This window comes from Lithobates pipiens, unplaced genomic scaffold (assembly GCF_037356315.1).
Source record: "Lithobates pipiens isolate NorthernLeopardFrog02 unplaced genomic scaffold, aLitPip1_a1.2 Scaffold_8, whole genome shotgun sequence".
In the NCBI taxonomy this organism is placed as follows: domain Eukaryota; kingdom Metazoa; phylum Chordata; class Amphibia; order Anura; family Ranidae; genus Lithobates; species Lithobates pipiens.
In genome coordinates, this window is record NW_027507903.1 from 634808384 (window position 1) to 634830204 (window position 21821).

The window sequence follows — 21821 nt, forward strand, 5'->3', positions numbered from 1 at the left end:
CATTAGGTAAACTGTCACGGAAAACTTGCGATCAGGAGCTTTCGATCATGTCATGATAGCCAGTCACATGATTTGAATGCCCGCCTCTGGGGGCAGCAGTCAGAAGGGGGTTAAGTGTGCTCCTCAGCTCCATCTAGTGGCCATAAGGCTTCAAACTATTGATTTTCAATGGAAAAATACCGCATTTGACCACTAGATGGCACTGAGTATCACATATATTAAGAATGCTGCTCAGCTCCATCTAGTGGCCATAAAGCTTTAAACTATTGCTTTTCAATGGAAAAATACCACATTTGGCCACTAGATGGTACTGCAGGGTTTCTCAACTTGGGTTCCTCTAGAGGTTGCTAGGGGTTCCCTGAGCAATGGCCAATTTCTGCCTCTCAGGTAAGTTCTCAAGGACACCATTGATCTTTTTAGTTATCTGTAAGGGGGGTAATTCTTCCCAATCACCACAAGTGCATGAAGCATTCTTCTCATTGTCCATCACACTAATGTATGATGAGTTGTAGAATTTTAATTTTTAGCAGAGGTTCCCCAAGACCGGAGAATTATTTCCAGGGTTCCTCTGTGTTGAAATGGTTGAAAAAGGCTGTGGCACTGAGTATCACAGATATTAAGTGTGCTCCTCAGCTCCATCTAGTGGCCATAAGGCTTTAAACTATTGATTTTCAATGGAATAAAACCGCATTTGGCCACTAGATGGTACTGAGTATCACAGATATTAAGAATGCTCTTCAGCTCCATCTAGTGGCCATAAGGCTTTAAACTAATGCTTTTCAATGGAAAAATACCACATTTGGCCACTAGATGGTACTGAGTATCACAGATATTAAGTGTGCTCCTCAGCTCCATCTAGTGGCCATAATGCTTTAAACGATTGATTTTTCAATGGAATAATACCACATTTGGCCACTAGATTGTACTGAATATCACGGATATTTTGTATGCTCCTCAGCTCCATCTAGTGGCCATAAGGTGGTAAATCCCCAATTTTACATGGAAAATACCACATTTGGCCACTAGATGGAGCTGAGTATCATATGTATTGCTACTCATCAGCTCCATCTAGTGACCATAAGGCTTTAAACCATAAGGTCTTCAAACTACGGCCCTTCAGTTGTTCAGGAACTACAATTACCATCATGCCTAGTCATGTCAGAGTTTTACAATGCCTCATGGGACGTGTAGTTCCGTAGCAGCTGACGGACCGTAGTTTAGAGATCCCTGCTTTAAACCATCAATTCTCAATGGAAAATACCACATTTGGCCCCTAGATGACATTGACTATCATAGAAAATAGGTATGTTCCTTGGCTCTGGCTAGTGGCCTTAAAGAGGTTGTAAAGGTTTTTTTATTTTCTAAATAGGTTTCTTTAAGCTAGTGCATTGTTGGTTCACTTAACTCTTCCTTCGGTTTCCCTTCTAAATGTTTTTTTTTTCTTTGTTTTCTTTGTCTGAATTTCTCACTTCCTGTTCCTCCTCAGTAAGCTGTTCAGTAAGCTGTTCTGGCTGACTAAACACCGCTCGGATGATGGTGTGAAGTTTACTGAGGAGAAACAGGAAGTGAGAAACTCAGACAAAGAAAAAAAACATTTAGAAAGGAAATCAAAAGGAAAAGGTAAGTGAACCAAAAATGCACTAGCTTAAAGGAACCTATTCAGAAAGTAAAAAAACTAACCTTTACAACCCCTTTAAGGCTGTAAACCATTGAATTCAAATGTAAAATACTGCATCAGGCCACTAGATGGCGCCGCGTATCCCAGATAATAGGCATGCTCCTCATCTCCATCTAGTAACTATAAGGTTCATAAATCATTGATTTCAAATGGCAAATACCACATTTGGCCACTAGATGGAGGTAAGCATTCTAGGCAGTTCCATCTAGTGGCCAGATATGGCTTTTTCTGTTTAACGCTTACCTCCATCTAGTGGCCAAATGTGGTATTTCCCATTTAAAATATCAATGATTGACATTTGAATAGCCCAGGATATAGCCTAATAACGTTCGCACAGGACAAACGTACATTCACTTTCACTGGGGCGAATGACTGAGCAATTTTTTATTTATTTTTTATCAATCTTTAAGTGTTTAATAAAATCAGCTTTCTTTGGAACATTGGACTGGATGTGCTCAAATGTTTGTAACATTGTAACAAGTCCTACGGAATAATTATTTCCTCTACAGGGTCACTTCAGACATCGAATACATTTCTTATTTTTCGCCAGACGTCTCATTTGTTTGAAAAAAAAAAAAATGAAATAAATGAAAGGAAAAAAAAAAAAAAGCTTCCACTGGAAGTTTCTGGAAATCCATTGTGCCTGCCAGCATCACGGCGAGCGCTGCTGGGGAGAAGATTTGGCGGCCGTGCGCAGTCTGGATGCCTGCCACTCGCTCAGAGGTTAGGAGGGCAGCGCCTGAGAGGCCGATTGTAATCCTTCCAGTAAGCGTTTGTTAATCGACGACTTGGCTCCAGCGCACGAGGGAGCCGAATACGGTCGAGGGAGATGACGCCAATCCACCGCCCCCCCTCTGTATCTGCAGCTACTGACCCTCCCAGGGACAATCTGTGGGGCTATAAAAAAAAAAAAACAATTGGAATGTTCTCATCGATCCATCGGAACCACCAATTTGATAGGCCGGGTTCACACCATACAAGTGCCACGGAACGTGTGCTCGTGCCCATGCATCGCGTGTAGGGCAGGCCATTCATTTCAAATGGGCTGCCTTACGCTCAATTTAATGCGCAAAAGAAGTCCCTGCCCGCGCCATGTGGGCGCTGCGGCACACTCCGGTTTGGTGCACGCATTAGCCGATGTGCATGTCTGCCAAACTGCAACGCGTTTCTGTGTGTGCGTCGGGGAAAGTTCACAATCATAAGCCGTGGCCCTAACCTAATTCGATCACAAATTGCAGGTCGGTTAGTCCTCGGTACGCATACGCCAGTCCGAGGGCTGTGTTTGCCCCTACAGGGACACACAGGCGCTCCACGCATCCCATTCATTTCAATGGGGGATGCAGCGGCTGCTCCCTATTTGACACAGGAGAAGAAAAGGTTTTCTATGGGAGCAATTCCTTTTGCTTCAGCGGTACGCTATGGGGGTCTAGCTATAAAAAAAAAATATGCCGTTCGAATGTCTCAGCATTTTCACAACCATTGCTAATAATCCTTGTAATTTGTCTAGTATGTTCGTCATCTCCATCTAGTGGCTATAATGTGGTAATTTCCTGAAATATGGAATTATGGCCACTTGATGGAGCTGACAATCATAAGAAATGCATAATAATATGTAATACTGTACAGCAGGGATATGCAATTAGTGGACCTCCAGCTGTTGCAGAACTACAAGTCCCATGAGGCATAGCAAGACTCTGATAGCCACAAGCATGACACCCAGAGGCAGAGGCATGATGGGACTTGTAGTTTTGCAACAGCCGGAGGTGCACTAATTGCATATCCCTGCTGTACAATCCCTGCTGACAATTGTCAGTCAAAATGGCGCAGTCATTGAGCAGCCAAATCTTCCGGGGCCGAAGTGGTTAAACGGGTTTTCGTTCATTCGGATATTAATTTGTCAAAATTAATTTAACCATTTTCCGCCCGCGCTATAGCCAAAAGATGGCTACAGTGTGGATGCTAATTGCCGGGTGGACGTCCTCCGGATTACTTCCCCTCTGCGCACCGCTGCGGGCGCGCATCGGGGAAGTTCTGTGTTGGCTGTGTCCCTTGGACACAGCCAGTCACAGATCGTGCTAAATGGCCAATCACAGCGGCCATTTAGCACTTGATTGGCGTGTCCAATGAGAGGTGATCTCATATGTAAACATATGAGTTCATCTCTCATCACCGGCTCTCCCTCCTCACACAGAGACCTCATGTGAGGAGGGAGAGCTTCCGTGCTGCAGCTGCAGCGTCAGTGAACAGTGAGTTAACACTAACAGTGAAACACAACACACATGCCCACCTGTCCCCAGAGCCACCTATCAGTGCCATCTGTCCCCACTGCCATCTGTCAGTGCCATCTGTCCCCAGTGCCACCTATCAGTGCCATCTGTCCCCAGTGCCACCTATCAGTGCCATCTGTCCTCAGTGCCACCTGTCAGTGCCATCTGTCTCCAGTGCCACCTATCAGTGCCATCTTTCCCCAGTGCCACCTATCAGTGCCACCTGTCCCCAGTGCTACCTGTCAGTGTTAAGTCACGTGTCATCAGTGCCACGTATCAGTGCCATCTGTTATCAGTGCCATCTGTCATCAGTGCCACCTGTCAGTGTCACGTGCCATCTGTTATCAGTGTCACGTGTCATCAGTGCCACATATTAGTGCCATCTGTCATCAGTGCCATGTATTAGTATCATCTGTCATCAGTGCCATGTATTAGTGCCATCTGTCATCAGTGCCACATATTAGTGCCATATGTCATCAGTGTCACGTGTCATCAGTGCCATCTGCCATAATGCCACGTTGGTGTCACGTGTCATTGTTCTGGTGCTCTAGGGCCTTCAAAAGTGTAATAGGTACTGAAGAAGTTAGATGTGTAATTTATACTCCTAGAACACCTGACGGCGCTCCCTGCATGTTGCGCTTCTCTATGTGGCCAGGCTGTGGAAAAGTCCCACACATGTGGTATCGCCATACTTAGGAGGAGTAGCAGAATATTTTGGGGTGTCATTTGTGGTATACACATGTCATGTGAGAGAAATAACCTATTACAATGACAATTTTGTGGGAAAAAAATAAAAAAATCTTAATTTTGCAAAGAATTGTGGGAAAAAATTACAACATCAAAAACCTCACCATGCCTCTTACTAAATACCTTGGAATGTCTACTTTCAAAAAAGGGGTCATTTGGGGGGTATTTGTACTTTCCTGGCATGTTTGGGTCGCAAGAAATGAGATCGGCCACCAGTACATCAGATGTGATCAATTTTTTATGATTTGTACCACAGCTTGTGGACTCTCTAACTTTCACAAAGACCAAATAATATCCACTAATTTGGGTTATTTTTTTATAAATAAATTCTCCTGAAGAAGGCAATTACCAAGGCGAAACATGTAGAGATGAAATCAGTCTGCACCTGTATCAGTACTATGCAACCTTAAGGGGTTGATTTATAAATAACTTGCATAGCAGAAGAAATATTTTGCTTATCCTCTCATACAAATACTGCACCGCATCCCTTAATAAATATATTGAAATTTGTAAGGTGTATTTGGGATTTTCCTTATGACTCTGGAGCCTCAATTTACATACAAAATCAATATGACCAATTGTGATTCTGGTGCTATGCATTTTGCCAACTCATGAATGTTTTCAAAATTTTAATTTTTGTTATATTTCTGTGATTGTTCATTGTTCTATTTTTCATCATTGAATGTTAGGCTATTCGTTAAAAAAAAAAAGAAAAGTGTGAAAGTGGAAATTACCACATTATGGCCACTAGATGGAGCTGAGGAGCATACTTATTCCCTGTGATACACAGCACCATCTAGTGGCCATATTGCTGTATTTTCCACATTCAAACTTTGTTTTTCAGAGCAAAACATTTGATCTGCAGAGGATAGATCCCGAGAACATTTGGTTTGCCTCATTTGCACGAACCAATACACATGCGGTTTCAATAGATGAACAGCTATTCAACCCTAAGGGGTGGATTTATAAATAACTTGCATAGCAATTTGTCCTGTGTAACTGCATGTACATTCCTTCTGTGTGAATGGGGGGGCATCATTGAATGTTAGGCTATTCATAAAAATAAAAAAAAGTGTGAAAGTGGAAATTACCACATTATGGCGACTAGATGGAGCTGAGGAGCATACGTATTCCCTGTGATACACAGCACCATCTAGTGGCCATATTGGGATTGATTTATTTAGGGGCTGATTTATAAATAACTTTCATAGTAATTTGTCCTGTGTAACTGCATGTACATTCCTTCTGTGCGAATGGGGTGGGCATCATTGAATGTTAGGCTATTCATTAAAAAACAAAACACATTATGGCCACTAGATGGAGCTGAGCAGCATACTTATTCCCTGTGATGCACAGCACCATCTAGTGGCCATATTGGGATTGTTTTATTAAAGGGATTGTAAAGGTATTTTTTTATTTTTAAAAAATAACAAACATGTTATACTTACCTCCACTGTGCAGCTCGTTTTGCACAGAGTGGCCCCGAACCTGCTCTTCTGGGGTCCCTCGGAGGCTGTCTATGCTTCCTCCCTCAGGTACTTCTCACGTTAATGCGAGCTCCCTCGCATGGTGAGAAGCACCTGCGGGCGCGCTCCCGTAATACAGCCAGCAGCTATAGCCGCTCGCTGTATCACACGGCCCTGCCCCCGGCACGCAGTGTCATTGGATGTGATTGACAGCAGCGCGAGCCAATGACTGCGCTGCTTTCAATCCATCCACTCCAGCCAATCAGCGGCCAGGCTGAGTGGCGAAAAGGACGTCGGGGACGAGCGTGGGACTTTTGAGGGGTCAGGTAAGTAAAACGGAGGGACTCGGGGCGCCAGCACTGTCAGATATTTTTTCACCTTAATATATAGAATGCATTAAGGTGAAAAAATATTTACCTTTACAACCCCTTTAAGGGGTTGATTTATGAAGAATTTGCATAGTAATTTGTCCCGTGTAACTGCATGTACATTCATTCGGTGTGAATGAGGGCAAAATTGAATGTTAGGTGATTTTCCCTCCAGGTCAAATGTTGTTCATAAGAGTGGTGTGGAAAAAATACCTCATTATGGCCAGTAGATGGAGCAGGTGATCATAATAAATAAGCATTTATTTCCTCACAGCTATCTCTACTTGGCCATAATTCGGTATTATCCACATTCACTGTACTGTGTATAAATACACCCCTCTGTGTTTTAGCTTTGTGAATGGGGCATCATACATGGCAGTTCCATGCCAAGGAGGTCTATTAGAGGAAACGTGGAGGCGGCTGTGATTTTGGAGACACGGTAGGGTGATATCTCTGCCAGGGGCTGGAGCGCAGCACGGTGTGTGACGTCCGCAGTGGGTGAATGAGAGTTTATGAGGGTTCCTATATAAACACATAGCCATGCATCGCTGTGTTTGCTCTCCTGCACTGTATACAGGGAGAGGTTTGTATACAGAGGGATAAGTGTGGACACACACAGAGGGCTTTTATACCAGAACACCGAGCGCATTCACTGCCCACCCCCCCAACTCTGTCCCTTCAAAGACCTTTCATTAGGTGTATGGAGGGAAAGCTGGTGTTACTATAACTACATCCGGAGAGAAACCGCACTAGATACTGTATGCACCGGAGTTTGTGTTTGTTCCTTACAGTACACAAGTGTTTATATGTTTATTTATATATATATATATATATATATATATATATATATATATATATGTACATACTTTCCAATATATATATATATATATATATATATACACACACAGTATCTCACAAAAGTGAGTACACCCCTCGCATTTTTGTAAATATTTTCTTCTATCTTTTCATGTGACAACACTGAAGAAATGACACTTCTCTACAATGTAAAGTAGTGAGTGTACAGCTTGTATAACAGTGCAAATTTGCTGTCCCCTCAAAATAGCTCAACACACAGCCATTAATGTCTAAACCGCTGGCAGCAAAAGTGAGTACACCCCTAAGTGAAAATGTCCATATTGGTCCCAATTAGCAATTTTCCCCTCCCCGGTGTCATGTGACTCGTTAGTGTTACAAGGTCTCAGGTGTGAATGGGGAGCAGGTGTGTTAAATTTGGTGTCATCACTCTCACTCTCTCATACTGGTCACTGAAAGTTCAACATGGCACCTCATGGCAAAGAACTCTCTGAGGATCTGAAAAAAAAGAATTGTTGCTCTACATGAAGATGGCCTAGGCTATAAGAAGATTGCCAAGACCCTGAAACTGATCTGCAGCATGGTGGCCAAGACCATAAAAAAATTTAACAGGACAGGTTCCACCCAGAACAGGCCTCACCATGGTCCACCAAAGAAGTTGAGTGCAGGTGCTCAGCGTCATATCCAGAGGTTGTCTTTGGGAAATAGATGTATGAGTGCTGCCAGCATTGCTGCAGAGGATGAAGGGATGGGGGTCAGCCTGTCAGTGCTCAGACCATACGCCGCACACTGCATCAAATTGGTCTGCATGGCTGTCATCCCAGAAGGAAGCCTCTTCTAAAGACGATGCACAAGAAAGCCTGCAAACAGTTTGCTGAAGACAAGCAGACTAAGGACAGGGATTACTGGAACCATGTCCTGTGGTCTGATGAGACCAAGATAAACTTATTTGGTGTCAGATGGTGTCAGGCGTGTGTGGCGGCAACCAGGTGAGGAGGACAAAGACAAGTGTGTCTTGCCTACAGTGAAGCATGGTGGTGGGAGTGTCATGGTCTGGTGCTGCATAAGTGCAGCCGGCACTGGGGAGCTACAGATCATTGAGGGAACCATGAATGCCAACATGTACTGTGACATACTGAAGCAGAGTATGATCCCCTCCCTTCAGAGACTGGGCCGCAGGGCAGTATTCCAACATGATAACGACCCCAAACACACCTCCAAGACGACCACTGCCTTGCTAAAGAAGCTGAGGGTAAAGGTGATGGACTGGCCAAGCATGTCTCCAGACCTAAACCCTATTGATCATCTGTGGGACATCCTCAAATGGAAGGTGGAGGAGCGCAAGGTCTCCGACATCCACCAGCTCTGTGATGTCATCATGGAGGAGGGGAAGAGGATTTCAGTGGGGACCTGTGAAGCTCTGGTGACCTCCATGCTCAAGAGGGTTAAGGCAGTGCTGGAAAATAATGGTGGCCACACAAAATATTGACACTTTGGGCCCAATTTGGACATTTTCACTTAGGGGTGTACTCACTTTTGTTGCTAGCGGTGTAGACATTAATGGCTGTGTGTTGAGTTATTTTGAGGGGACAGCAAATTTACACTGTTATACAAGCTGTACACTCACTACTTTGTTGTCACATGAAAAGATAGAATAAAATATTTACAGAAATGTGAGGGATGTACTCACTTTTGTGAGATACTGTATATATATTATTTATTATTAGAAATATTATTATTGTTATCATTATTTATATATATATATATATATATATATATATATAAATATAAAATGTATATATTATTATTATTAGATAGATTATTAATACATATTTTTATTTATTATTATATATACATTGTAGCAAAGTGTCATTTCTTGTGTTGTCACATGAAAAGATAGAATAAAGTATTTACAGAAATGTGAGGGGTATACTCACCTTTGTGAGATACTGTATATATTGTATATACTGAATATGTGGGCTAATTACATTGCATCCCCCAATCACTGCATTGAATGCCCTATTATGTTACTACACATGCTTAATAATTCAAATAAGGTTGGCACAGGCATTCCGGGACATAGCCCCTGGACACAGCGTCATTGGGACCAGAGTCTAAGATCCGGGACGGTTGATACGAATGTTCATATTATCATAGAGCCTTATATTATATGTATGTGAATGTGCAGCACAGCAGCTTGGCAGTTAACAGATAATGACTGTTTTTGTGCTCTATATCCCCCCTCCCCCCACTCCATAGTAGTATACGCAGCACTGCTACATCTGTGATGATCTGCATACTATATGCGCTCCCGAAACCTCAGCGCTGCACAAGCCAGACCACTTGGAAGTCATCAGTCACAACTCATGGAAAATCCTCACAGAAAATGAAAAGGATTATGCAATAAAGAAAAACTTCCTCGCACGCACAGAACGGTGGCTAATCCCCCTACGGTTCCAGGGATCTGGGTTAAATTCCTATGATGGGTGCCATTTTCATGGAGTAGAGAAATTGGCCCCATAGAAACTTTAAAGAGCAGAGATGTGCTTGCCCCGGGCCCAGTTCAGCACCATATCTAGTGCTATGCCGCACTGGGGCTGGCATTGTGTTGGACAGGGAGGGAAAACATCTGCAGATGTCATGGCAGGTCCCTTTAAAGGGTATATAAACCACACAAAAGATGTGTAAATGGCCCTAACCAGAGTTACCACCTGTCCGGGATTCACTCGGATAGTCCGGGTTTTAAATCCTGTGTCCAGGTTTCAGCCCACCTGAAACCCGGACAACATGGCGGCAGCCACACAGCACCAGTCCTCCTGACCGCCCTCTCCAGTTCTGTCAGTTTCCAGTGCTTTTAAGAATATTGGTAGGGGGAACGCGTTGACTGGGGTACAGACTGACATGGGGGGATTATACTGGAGGACAGACTGACCTGGGGAGATTATATTGGGGACAGACTGACCTGGGGGAATATACTGGGGACAGACTGATGCTGGAGGATTATACTGTGGGGCAGACTGACCTGGGAGGAATGTACTGGGACAGACTGACCTGGGGGGATTATACTGGGGACAGACTGATGTTGGAGGATTATACTGGGGGGCAGACTGACCGGGGGGAGAGACTGACCTGGGGAGATTATATACCATGGACAGACTGATTTGGGGGATTATACCGGGGGAGAGACTGACCCGGAGGGATTATACTAGGGACAGACTGACCTGGGGAGTTATCCTGGGGGACAGACTGACCTGGGGGGATTATACTGGGGGACAGACTGACCTGAGGGGATTATACTGGGGGACAGACTGACCTGGGAGGATTATACTAGGGGACAGACAGACCTGGGAGGATTATACTGGGGACAGACTGACCTGGGGGGATTATACTGGGGGACAGACTGACCTGGGAGGATTATATTGGGGACAGACTGACCTGGGGGAGAGACTGACATGGGGAGATTATATTAGGGACAGACTGACATGGGAGGAGGATTATGCTGGGGGGCAGACTGACCTGGGGGGATGTACTGGGGACAAACTGACCAGAGAGGGATTATACTGGAGTACAGACTGACCGGGGGGGGGGGGGTTTACACTTGGGGACAGACTGACCTGGGGTGATTATACTGGGGGACAGACTGACCTGCGGGAATTATACTGGGGGACAGACTGACCTGCGGGAATTATACTGGGGGACAGACTGACCTGCGGGGATTATACTGGGGGACAGACTGACCTGGGGGGATTGCAATGGGAGGCAGACTGACCTTATATGATTTAACTACGCTCCTTAAGCTTCTCCCATTATTATCATAATTTGGCCACACCCACTGTTCGTCACGAGATGTTACATCAAAGGTGTCATAGATCGTTTACAATCCTGTAATGCATACTGCAACAAAAAAAATTGCAGTACGCCACTAAAGTGTTAGGATTTGGCTTGATGAAAAGGTGCCAACCCTAGCCTAGGCTCATAACAATGATCTCCTCTTATTTATTCCCTTAAACATAGAGTTAACATCGACACAGGCGTGACCAAGCACACATGTTTCTGTGCATCATGGCTTGACAAAGAGGCTGGGTGGCCTTGAAATGCGTAGCCACAACATCTCATGCCCCCTGGAGTGTGACATCACTCAGTGCTGTTTCTCACGCTGTCAAGGACTCTATACATCCCTGGCAGACCTGGCCGATGGCAGTACTTTCTTCCTGGTCTAGACTACTATTGCACGACCTGGGATGAAAGCTGCTTATTATCTATAAATATGTGAGTTGCCATTTGTCTTTTTAGTAATACATGTGTAGTACTGACCCCCGAAGGAGCTGCTGGTTTTATTGGGCTTACCGTTACCTTCTTGAGTGCTTCTCCATCGAAGGTTTCCCGTGGTAGATGGCCCAAAGAAATGTGGAAACTGACACTGAATCTTCTTTTGGGTTATTTATTTGAAGTGGAAACAGAGTCTCTCAGTTTTGGCTAGAGGGTTAGGAATAAGTTCAGGTACTTTGGACTGCAAAAATAGAAAGTCTCTTATAGAAAAAAATCCAGAGAATAGCAACCGTTTCACAGCTGGATTTTACAACCCCCGGATAGACCTTCTCTCACTAGGCCTAGCAGCCGGCAGGATGCTAAGGAAAAGTCTCTGCCACAGACTTGAGTGTAACTGAGGGACGTAGACAAATTTAAAGAGTTATCATACGGTACCAGTATCTCTCAGCCGATCCAACAATACTGTATGAGTGCAGATCCATGAATTGTCCTTCAACTAAGCCTCCAGGCTCCTTCAGAGAAGCCAGCCTTGTGCTCGGCCTTCTCCTGAAGAGTCCCTCCCTGAGGTTTCTCCAGTTGCTGGGCCTCTCCCTTAGATGAGACGGCACTGGACCACCTTTGAATCCATAGGCCCGAGATCCATTCAGGCCTGTCCTTGCAGTTGCGTTGCCTCGGGCTAGACAGCCCTGAGACTTGGAAATGCATGGTTCCACACCCCAGGCCAGGAGGGCCATGGGGCTGGTCAGCAGGACCAGAACCAAACAGACAGAAAATATTCTCCGGAACAGAACACAGAACCACGTGATGTCAGTACCACCTCCCAGAACGCACAGCAGGAGAACACTCCCACTGGGCTGGTTCCGAAAGAAATGTGACATTCAATCCACCCAGCTAGACTGCGTTCCTACTCTTGCCGGCGGTGACAGCGACACCTGCAGCCAAGGAGAACCCAGTGCAACCCAGCTGGGCTGGCACTGAAACCATACATTTAGTAAATTAGACCCAAAACCAAACTGTGGTTTTTAGGAAAGTTAACTTTGAAAAGTCAAAACTCGTCAGGAGCCAGCGCTACACATGTATTTTTATTGCTATGCTTAGAGTGTGCCCTTTGGTGTTCTCTTTTCTAATTGTTGGTCCGGAGATTTTCTTCATTCCCTATGAGGAGCTGGCACAAGTGTATTGGATCCAAAATGGAGTTAACCCTTGGTGTACTGAACAAGTCTTGAACCAACTGTGCCTTAGTCTGTAATTGTGAAATACACATTACACTTTTCCTGTGCCGTTTTTTTTTTGTTATTTGGTACAAGGGCCTGATTTATTGTATACAAATTGAATGGATAGTGTTTAGGTAGGTTCTCATATCACATGGTTTTGGTAAACCTAAATGAGATGTACAAAGATAGAACATATTTTATAATGAGCTTTATGCATGCATACAAACTGGCTGCATGAGACAGTGATTGGATAAAGCAGAGGTCCCAACCCCCGGGACACGGACTGGTACCAGTCTGTAGGTTGTTAGGAACTGGGCCACACAACAGACATGATCTGTATTAGTGAAGTCACATGGGCATACCTCCCACTCTTTTGAACCTGAGAATGAGGGACATTTCAGGGAGATGGTGACCTAAAAAGTAGGTGTGACCAAACATGATAGCGGGAGGGGCTTAAGGGCAGAAGATAAACAAAAAGGCTTCCTTGTACGTATAACATGTGGTTTGATTGCTGTGCCACACATTGGAGTCTCCAATGTGAACCAACCCTTAGGGAGAGGGCTTGGAGAGAGGGAAGGATCACTATGGTATATGGAAGAAAGGATGAAGGGATTACTATGGTACATGGAAGGCAGGAAGAAAGGATCACTATGGCATATGGAAGGCAGGAAGGTTCACTATGGCACATGGAAGTCAGGAAGGATCATTATGGCACATGGAAGGCAGGAAGGATCACTAGGGCACATGGAAGGCAGAAAGGAAGGATCATTATGGCACATGGAAAAAAAGGAGAGATAACTATGGTGCATGGAAGGGAGGAAGGATCACTGTGACACATGGAAGGCAGGAAGGGTCACTATGGCACATGGAAGGCAGGAAGGGTCACTATGGCACATGGAAGACAGGAAGGATTACTATGGCACATGGAATGCAAGAAGGAAGGATCATTATGGCATATGGAAGAAAAGGAGGGATCACTATGGTACATGGAAGGCAGGAAGGATCACTATGACACATGGAAGGCAGGAAGGATCACTATGGCACATTGAAAGCAGAAAGGATCACTATGGCACATGGAAGGCAGGATGAAAGGATCACTATGGCACATGGAAAGCAGGAAGGATAACTATGGCACATGGAAGGCAGGATCATTAAGGTACATGGAAGGCAGGAAGGATCACTATGGCACATGAAAGGCAGGGAGGATCACTATGGCACATGGAAGGCAGGGTCATTAAGGTACATGGAAGGCAGGAAGGATCACTATGGCACATGAAAGGCAGGAAGGATCACTATGGCAGGTGGAAGGCAGGACAGTCAACTATGGCAGATGGAAGGCGGGAAGGAAGGATCATTATGGCACATGGAAAGCAGGAAGGAAGGATCACTATGGCACATGGAAGGCAGGAAGGAAGGATCACTATGGCACATAGAAGGCAGGAAGGAGGGATCATTATGCCACATGAAAAGCAGGAAGGAAGGATCACTATGGCACATGGAAGGCAGGAAGGAGGGATCATTATGGCACATGGAAAGCAGGAAGGAAGGATCACTATGGCACATGGACGGCAGGAAGGATCACTATCGTACATGGAAGGCAAGAAGGAAGGAAGGATCATTATGGACATGGAAGGCATTTAGGAGTTCACTCACCCAAGCCTGGCTGTTCTCCAGCAGCTCAGGCAGTGACATTGTGTGCACTACTTCAACATTTCTGCCCACACAACCCCTTCGCAGACACAGGCTGGGCTTTGTATGTGGACACAGGGGGACATGGGGAGGAAGTGGATCAGATCTAGCCTCCCCTCCTCTTCAATTCTGTAGAGCGGGTGGGCAATTTGGCAAGGTGGGTGAGCGGGCTGGGGAAGCAGAGAGTCTATGCTGGATGGGCACTGAGCTAGTCTCAATTGCAGCATGGCATACACTAACCAGTGGAGACAAGTGCCGGAACTTGTTGGGCTCCGCTGTGGGATTCAGCCCAGATTTGCTTGAAATCCCGGGAGGGTCCTGGCAAATTCTGGATCGGTTGGGACGTATGCTTGGGAACGGAGGGCAGTAAAGCACTCTATCAGCTGTCTGTTCTTCATTGGGGTAAGGGGGGGGCGTGATGTGCAATTCAATGCATCACAAATTTTATTTGAAGTGTACAAAACATACACTTCTTTCATGGCAATGAATAGATGTACAGTACCATGTGATTTGGCACTCTCTGCATTTTATCCCAGGCTGCGTTGCAGTTTGAATGGGATACATCGGAAATATTTGTTTCCTGTGCGTCCTTCTGGTGACAGACGTTTCATGAAGCAGTAAAACGTCTGTCACCACACTCTGTGCGAATTAGCCCTTACAGCCGCGTGCCTTTACCGCCTCAGCTCCGCCTCCTGTCCGATCAGCGGGGGTATTCGTTTCTCACAGGAGCAAGCACCTTACTGTAAACTGCTCATGTCAAGGATCTAGGTTGTGCGCTCCTTATGAGAATCCGATGCCTGATAATCTGAGGGGGAGCTGAGGGTGGTGATGTTAGCTCTGGGCAGGGCTTTTTTAATGCATGGGTACTCCTGGGCATTGCCCAGGGGCCCCGGGTGCATGGGGGGCCCCATGACAATCTTGCATTGCATCATGCTTGCCAACTGTCCTGGATTTTCCAGGACAGTTACAATTTTTACTAAGCTGTCCCGGGTTGGCATCCTGGAATGTGTACTGTGCCCTCCTCATCCCGGTATTGTGCCCTCCTGACCCCCCACCTGTGGTGCACCCTTTGTGTTGATTAGGCTTTGATTTATGGCATTTTTTTATTGTTTAAAATCTATTTTTATTGAAAGTACTATATACATACTGTCATACCTCCCAACTGTCCCTGATTTAGAGCAATGTCCCTCTGTGCCTCATACCTCCTCATTTGTCCCTCATTTTGGTCTGCTCTATATAGATGTATATAAAATGCACTTTTTTTTTTATCTATCTTAAAGTGTTTCCCAGCGCTAAACCTTTCATCTGATTTCTAAATTGCTGCATTTGTAAATTCCAAAAGCCAATATGAAAGGAATAATAGTGGTAAAAAAAAGCACTTCTGGGGTTAACCAATCTTGTTTTTCTGTACAATTCTCCTTTAAGGGGGCGTGGCAAGGGGCGTGTCCTATGCTTGCATACTTTTGCTGATAGGCGTCCCTCATTCCCATCTCAAAAAGTTGGGAGGTCTGATACTGCATGTTTAATTCTACCAACTATACTTGAATTCTAAAGAGTAGGTGTGTGATTTGGGACAGGCTGGTAGGGGCCCCAGCAGGGGCGGACTGACCATTGGGCCACTCGGGCACTGCCCGAGGGCCCCAAGCCACTAGGGGGCCTCATCAGGGTTTCCAGCCTCAGTAAAACCAGGGACAGTATGTAAAAATCTGTGTGTGTATACTGTGTGATTGTATACTGTGTGTGTATACTGTGTGGCCCCATAATCTCCTATTGCCTTGGGGCCCCATGAGTTGTCAGTCCACCCCTGGGCCCCAGTGCATGACTTGGCCCTGGGGGTCCATGATGCTATTAAGACGGCCCTGGTTCTGGGGAGTGGCTGCAAATACAGATCATTAGCACAGAGACTGCTATGAAATCCCTATCAGTGAGTGGCAAGCGACTGCATGTGGTGGCCGACTTTACTACCCGAAACTGATCTCTGGTGCCAAAAAAACTGGGGAGCCCCGCAATAAAGCAGATTGGGTTTTATTAGATATATTGCTCCCAAAGCTCACCGGGGGGGTATTTATTAAACAATTTGCATAGCTGTTTGTCCCTTTAAACAGGATGTAAATTAATTAAATTAATTGGATCCTGTCTAAATTGGCCCTAGTATATGTATGAATGTGAGTTAGGGACCTTACGTTTTAAGCCCATTGAGGGTAGGGACTGATGTGAATGCACAATGTATATGTAAAGCGCTGCGTAAATTGACGGCGCTATACAAGTACCTGAAATAAAATAATAATAAATAATTCAATGGGACAAAATCGAATGTGCTCAGGATCTATTCTCTGCAGATCGAATGTGTACATGGGGAAAAAAATACCACGTTATGGCCACTAGATGGTGCTGAGGAGCAGACACGTTTGTTGTTGTTCATATGATAGTCAGCGCCATCTAGTGGTCATACCACATTATGAAACAGTGTGAATGGAACTTAAAGCGGATTTCCACCCATTTAAAAGTCAGCAGCTACAAAAAGTGTAGCTGCTGACTTTTAATAATCAGACGCTCCCCTGTCCCACGGTCCAGCAATGCGGGCGGAGGAAGCCTCCCTCCTCTCCGCCGCACAAGCATTCTAACTGTGGGTGGATTCACAGCCGGGCGCACACTGCGCATGAGCGTGCCGCGCTGCGCGCTGTGAATGGCCGGGCAATCTTTTGGGACCTGTGATGTGTCCCAGGAGATTGCAGGGAGGGAGGGAGGGGGGGAGAGGTGATCTTCCTTCTGGTGCTGCGGAGCCATGGAAGGAAGTGGGAGCTGGAAACCTCTAAAAACAGGGTACCCGCCCCCCCCCCCAAAAAAAATGGCATGTCAGGGGGTCATCAACACTTAAAGCGGAAGTTCAATTTTTGGGTGGAACTCCGCTTTAACATGTTGCTGCTTTTCGCAGCAAAACCCGTGGTAATGTGCATGTTACAGAAATGCATAATGTGAAATGGGTCTTTATTGAAAGCACCAACTGCCAGATATTACCTTGTAAAAGGAGCGGTGACATCATCACTGTGCTGTACATAGACTGTGCAGAACAGAGCCGTGGGAGGGACCCAGAAGGCCCCACCCACTACAGGCTGCCTGCAGAAAGTTACAGGAGGGGGCGGAGACAAGAGCCTAAGCGTTGCCTGTTCAGAGAACAGAGTTGTGGTGGGAGGTGAACCAAGAGGCCACACCCACTACAGGCTGCCCACAGAAAGTTATAGGAGGGGGCGGAGACAAGAGCCTGTGTGTTGTCTATTTAGAGAACAGAGTCGTGGTGGGAGGGGACCCAGCAGGCTCCACCCACTACTGGCTGCCTGCAGAAAGTGATAGGAGGGGGCAGAGACAAGAGCATGTGCTTTGCCTGTTCAGAGAACAGTTGTGGTGGGAGGGGACCCATCAGGCTCCACCCACTACTGTCTGCCTGCAGAAAGTTATAGGAGGGGGCGGAAACAAGACCTTGTGCGTTGCCAGTTTAGAGAACAGAGTTGTGGTGGGAGGGGACCCATCAGGCCCCACCCACTACAGGCTGCCTGCAGAGAGTTACAGGAGGGGGCGGAGACAAGAGCCTGTGTGTTGCCTATTTAGAGAACAGTTGTGGTGGGAGGGGACCCATCAAGCCCCACCCACTACAGGCTGCCTGCAGAAAGTTATAGGAGGGGCAGAGACAAGACCAGTCACCCCACACAAGGCAAGAGAGCAGCAGTGAGCGGTCTTTATTGGTGATGCTGGCCGCCCACAGTCTATTACAATATGATTGGACAATATGGTGAAGACCAGTCGGCCTTTCTTTATGACACCCCAAAAAAGAATTGCACACACAGAGTAATACCGGCTGGCACTTTATCAAGCGTTTTACAGTGACACAATATACGATAGCACGATATAAAGCCTTAGCATTGCACGCAATAGTGACACCTGCTGGCACCTTGCTGTGCACTTTAACAGCGCCACGGTCTATGACGGCGCTATATGAAGCCCTAATAATTAAAAGCATTGCACACAGGGCAATACCGGCTGGCACTTTATCATGCATTTTACAGCGCCACGGTATATGACAGCGCCATATGGAGCATTAAAAGTGAAAAGCAATGCACACTGAGTGAAACCCACTGGGTCCATTTTTGTGCACTTTTACAGCGCCATGGCATACAATGGCGCTATACAAAGCATTAATAGTAAAAATCAAGGTGCTGTCCTTACCTGGTATTACTGGGGGTTGGCGGAATCGATTCTTGACCCCAGGAGACCCCCAGACAGAGAGTGAGAGCGAGGAAAAGAGCGAGGAGCATCTTGCTGTGTTAGAGGGATTAGAGTGCGGGAAGTGTGTAGGGAGGAGGGGGGGTCAATGGCTGGATTTCAATAGAGGAGGAGAGCAAAGTCTGTGTGGGGGAACAAGTGGCTGGAGTCCAGTCCCTGTGCACACGGCAAGGGGGGGGGGGGTCAGTGTTCAAAGTCTATGATTGGGGGAGGTGGTCAGTGAATGGTATTTGCGTCCAGGCTAGGCGATCACAGTGTCTTGTCCCAGGGGAGGTAGTCAGTATTTAGTCCCTGTGCCCAGGCTAGGGGCCACAGTGACTGCTGCTAAGGGGAGGTGGTCAGTATTTAGTCTCTGCGTCCAGGTTAGGGACCACAGCACCTGGTCCTAGGGTAGGTGTTCAGTATTTAGTCTCCGAGTTCTAGGGGACACAGCGCTTGGTTCTAGAGAAGGCGGTCAGTGTGCAGTCTTTATGTCCAGGCTAGGGGCCACAGCACCCGGGTCCTAAGGGAAGGTAGCCAGTATGTGGTCTTTGTGTCCAAGCAAGGGGCTACAGCACCAGGTCCTAGAGGAGGTGGTTAGTATGTGGTCTTTGTGTCCAAGCAAGGGGCTACAGCACCAGGTCCTAGAGGAGGTGGTTAGTATGTGGTCTTTGTGTCCAAGCAAGGGGCTACAGCACCAGGTCCTAGAGGAGGTGGTTAGTATGTGGTCTTAGCATCCAGGTTAGGGACCAAAGTTCCTGGTCCTAGGGAAGGCAGTCAGTATTTAGTCTCTGCGTCTAGGCAGGGAGCCACAACGCCTTGTCCTGGGGGAGGTGGTCCGTATGGGGTCTTTGTGTCCAGGCTAAGGGACACAATGCCCGGTCCTAAGGGAGGTGGTCAATGATTGGTCTCTACGTCCAAGTTAGGGGCCAAAGTGCCTGCTCGTATGGAGGGTGGACAGGATGTAGTCTTTGTCTTTCCCGGTTAGGAGACACGGTGGCCGCTTCTAAGGAAGGTGGTCAATGTTTGGTCTCTACGTCTAGGATAGGATCCAGTTGGGTGGCCAGTTTGCGGTTCTCTTTATCCGTCGCTGAGGGATGCAGATGTGAATGAGTGTGCTGGAATGGTCTATTGGCGTCTGAGCCTCCCCGTCCAGCGAGTACAGATGAGGGATACAGATGTCAGTGAGTGCTTTGGAGAAGAGTCAGGACTGGTAGTCAGAGGGGGGGAGGAGGAGGAATCTATGAAATAGAATCCAGATGTTGCACACTCAGCAAACACGCAGAGCCCCCCCCCCCCTCTTCCCACCCTATCCCCTTCCTTCACATTGTCAGAAGACGTCAGCACACACTGACTCCTTTAAAGTCATGGCACACCTGGCCGCCAAGTGTCCCGGCATGGCCTCATGATCATCCCACCTCCACGCCATCCAGATACTTTGTCGCATTCGATTGGAAAAGCCACGTCGAATGGCTGGCCCACCATAATCCTGCCAATGCAAAAACTCTGCTGTGACAATTCCCATGGATGTGATCTATACATCGTCCAGGAACATGGAGAGTCTTGGGGTCACATTTACAGTGTATCTATTGCCAGGGGCGTAACTACAGATCATGGGGCCCCCATAGTGATGTTTTGATGGCCGCCCCCCATGGTGAACTCCCTGCTGTCACTAATTAAGTATGTCTAATCCAAGGACAGGTAGCAGGAGAGCTGTCACCACACTCATTAGTAGGGAGCAGAGCTGTGGATAGAAGTTGTGAGGGGAGCGAAAGGGAAAAACTGCATGGAATAAACTTTAAGCATTTGTTGTACAGCCAACCATTCCGTCCCCAGAAGCTCCCCAGACTTTTCCATCATCTCAGATCTCAGAGCCTCACTGTAAATCCTAAGTCCTTCCAACCCTTCCATTGCCACAAGCGAGAGCTGAAAGAGGTGGTGTAGTAGTCAGTAAAAAGGAAAAAACAAACAAAAAAAAAAAACTTTGTGGTAGCAGTAACTCTTCTTTTGCAGGTTAATAATGGATTAGAAGCAGAAGCAACACACCATCGATGAGTTCTTGATGAAGGAGGGGTGTAGACTGTAGACTGTCGACTGAAGTCAACTGTAGAAGGCTACAGAATGTTTACTGAGATGACACCATTGACAAGAGCAATGTGCCCAGATGGGTGAAAAATCTTACGTTTATGTTGTTTAGTAAGTAGAGTAACTCATCCTCTAGACCTGGGGTCTCCAAACTTTCTAAGCAAAGGGCCAATTTACTGTCCTTCAGACTTTAGGGGGCCTGGACTGTAGCCAGTGAGAGCAGAAAATGCCCCAGCATCAGTGGGAGTAGACCATGTCTCAGGCTTGGTGGTCAATGGGAGTAAGAATTACATAGCACCTTTGGCCAATAGGAGAAAGAATACTGCCCCATCATTGGTATTAATGGGGGGAATTATGACTCGTCATTGGTGTCAGTGGAAGGAATACTGCCCAATCATTGGTGTCCATGGAAGAAATAGTGCCCCAATGTTGGCGTCAATTGGAGGAAAGGTGCCTCATTGTTGATGATAGTGGAAGTATTAGTGCCTCTGAAGCCCCATACACACTATCAGTTTTTCTGCTGAGTTTTTCCTTCAGATTTACCAAAACCATATAATATGAGGTCAAACCTTAGGAGTTTCAATGTGTATGCAATCAGGCAGGCCCTTGCACTACATGGTTTTGGTAAACCTGATGGAAAAACTCAGCAGAAAAAATAATAGTGTGTATGGGGCTTTATCAGTGAGAGGAACAGTGCCCCAAGGGCCAGATAAAGGTAAGTTAAGGCCATATCCGGCCTGCGGGCCGCAGTTTGGAGACCACTGTTCTATACAAAGGTTCTACCCAATATATTTTCAACCACAGGTGATGCATTTGCGCCATCATTGAACCCAACTTTTGAATCCACTTTGAAAAAATTCAAGTGTGCACTCTTGTACCCACTTCTTTAGAGCCACTTTCACCTCATCAGTGTCATCAAATCATTGTCTATAAAACGCTGTCCTTCATTGGATCGAACAAGTGGAAGT

At 46.3% G+C, this 21821-nt stretch overlaps 1 protein-coding gene across 1 annotated transcript in view; it reads right to left on the bottom strand.

The window, feature by feature from the left end:
- LOC143961555 (procollagen C-endopeptidase enhancer 2-like) overlaps positions 1 to 19967 on the bottom strand; it is a 40772-nt gene extending 20805 nt beyond the window's left edge. The window contains exon 1 of the mRNA XM_077470863.1: positions 18733 to 19967. Within this exon, the coding sequence (XP_077326989.1) occupies positions 18733 to 18821 (89 nt within the window). The 5' untranslated portion in view covers positions 18822 to 19967. The remainder of the gene's footprint in view (positions 1 to 18732) is intronic.
- Positions 19968 to 21821: the final 1854 nt, after the last annotated feature.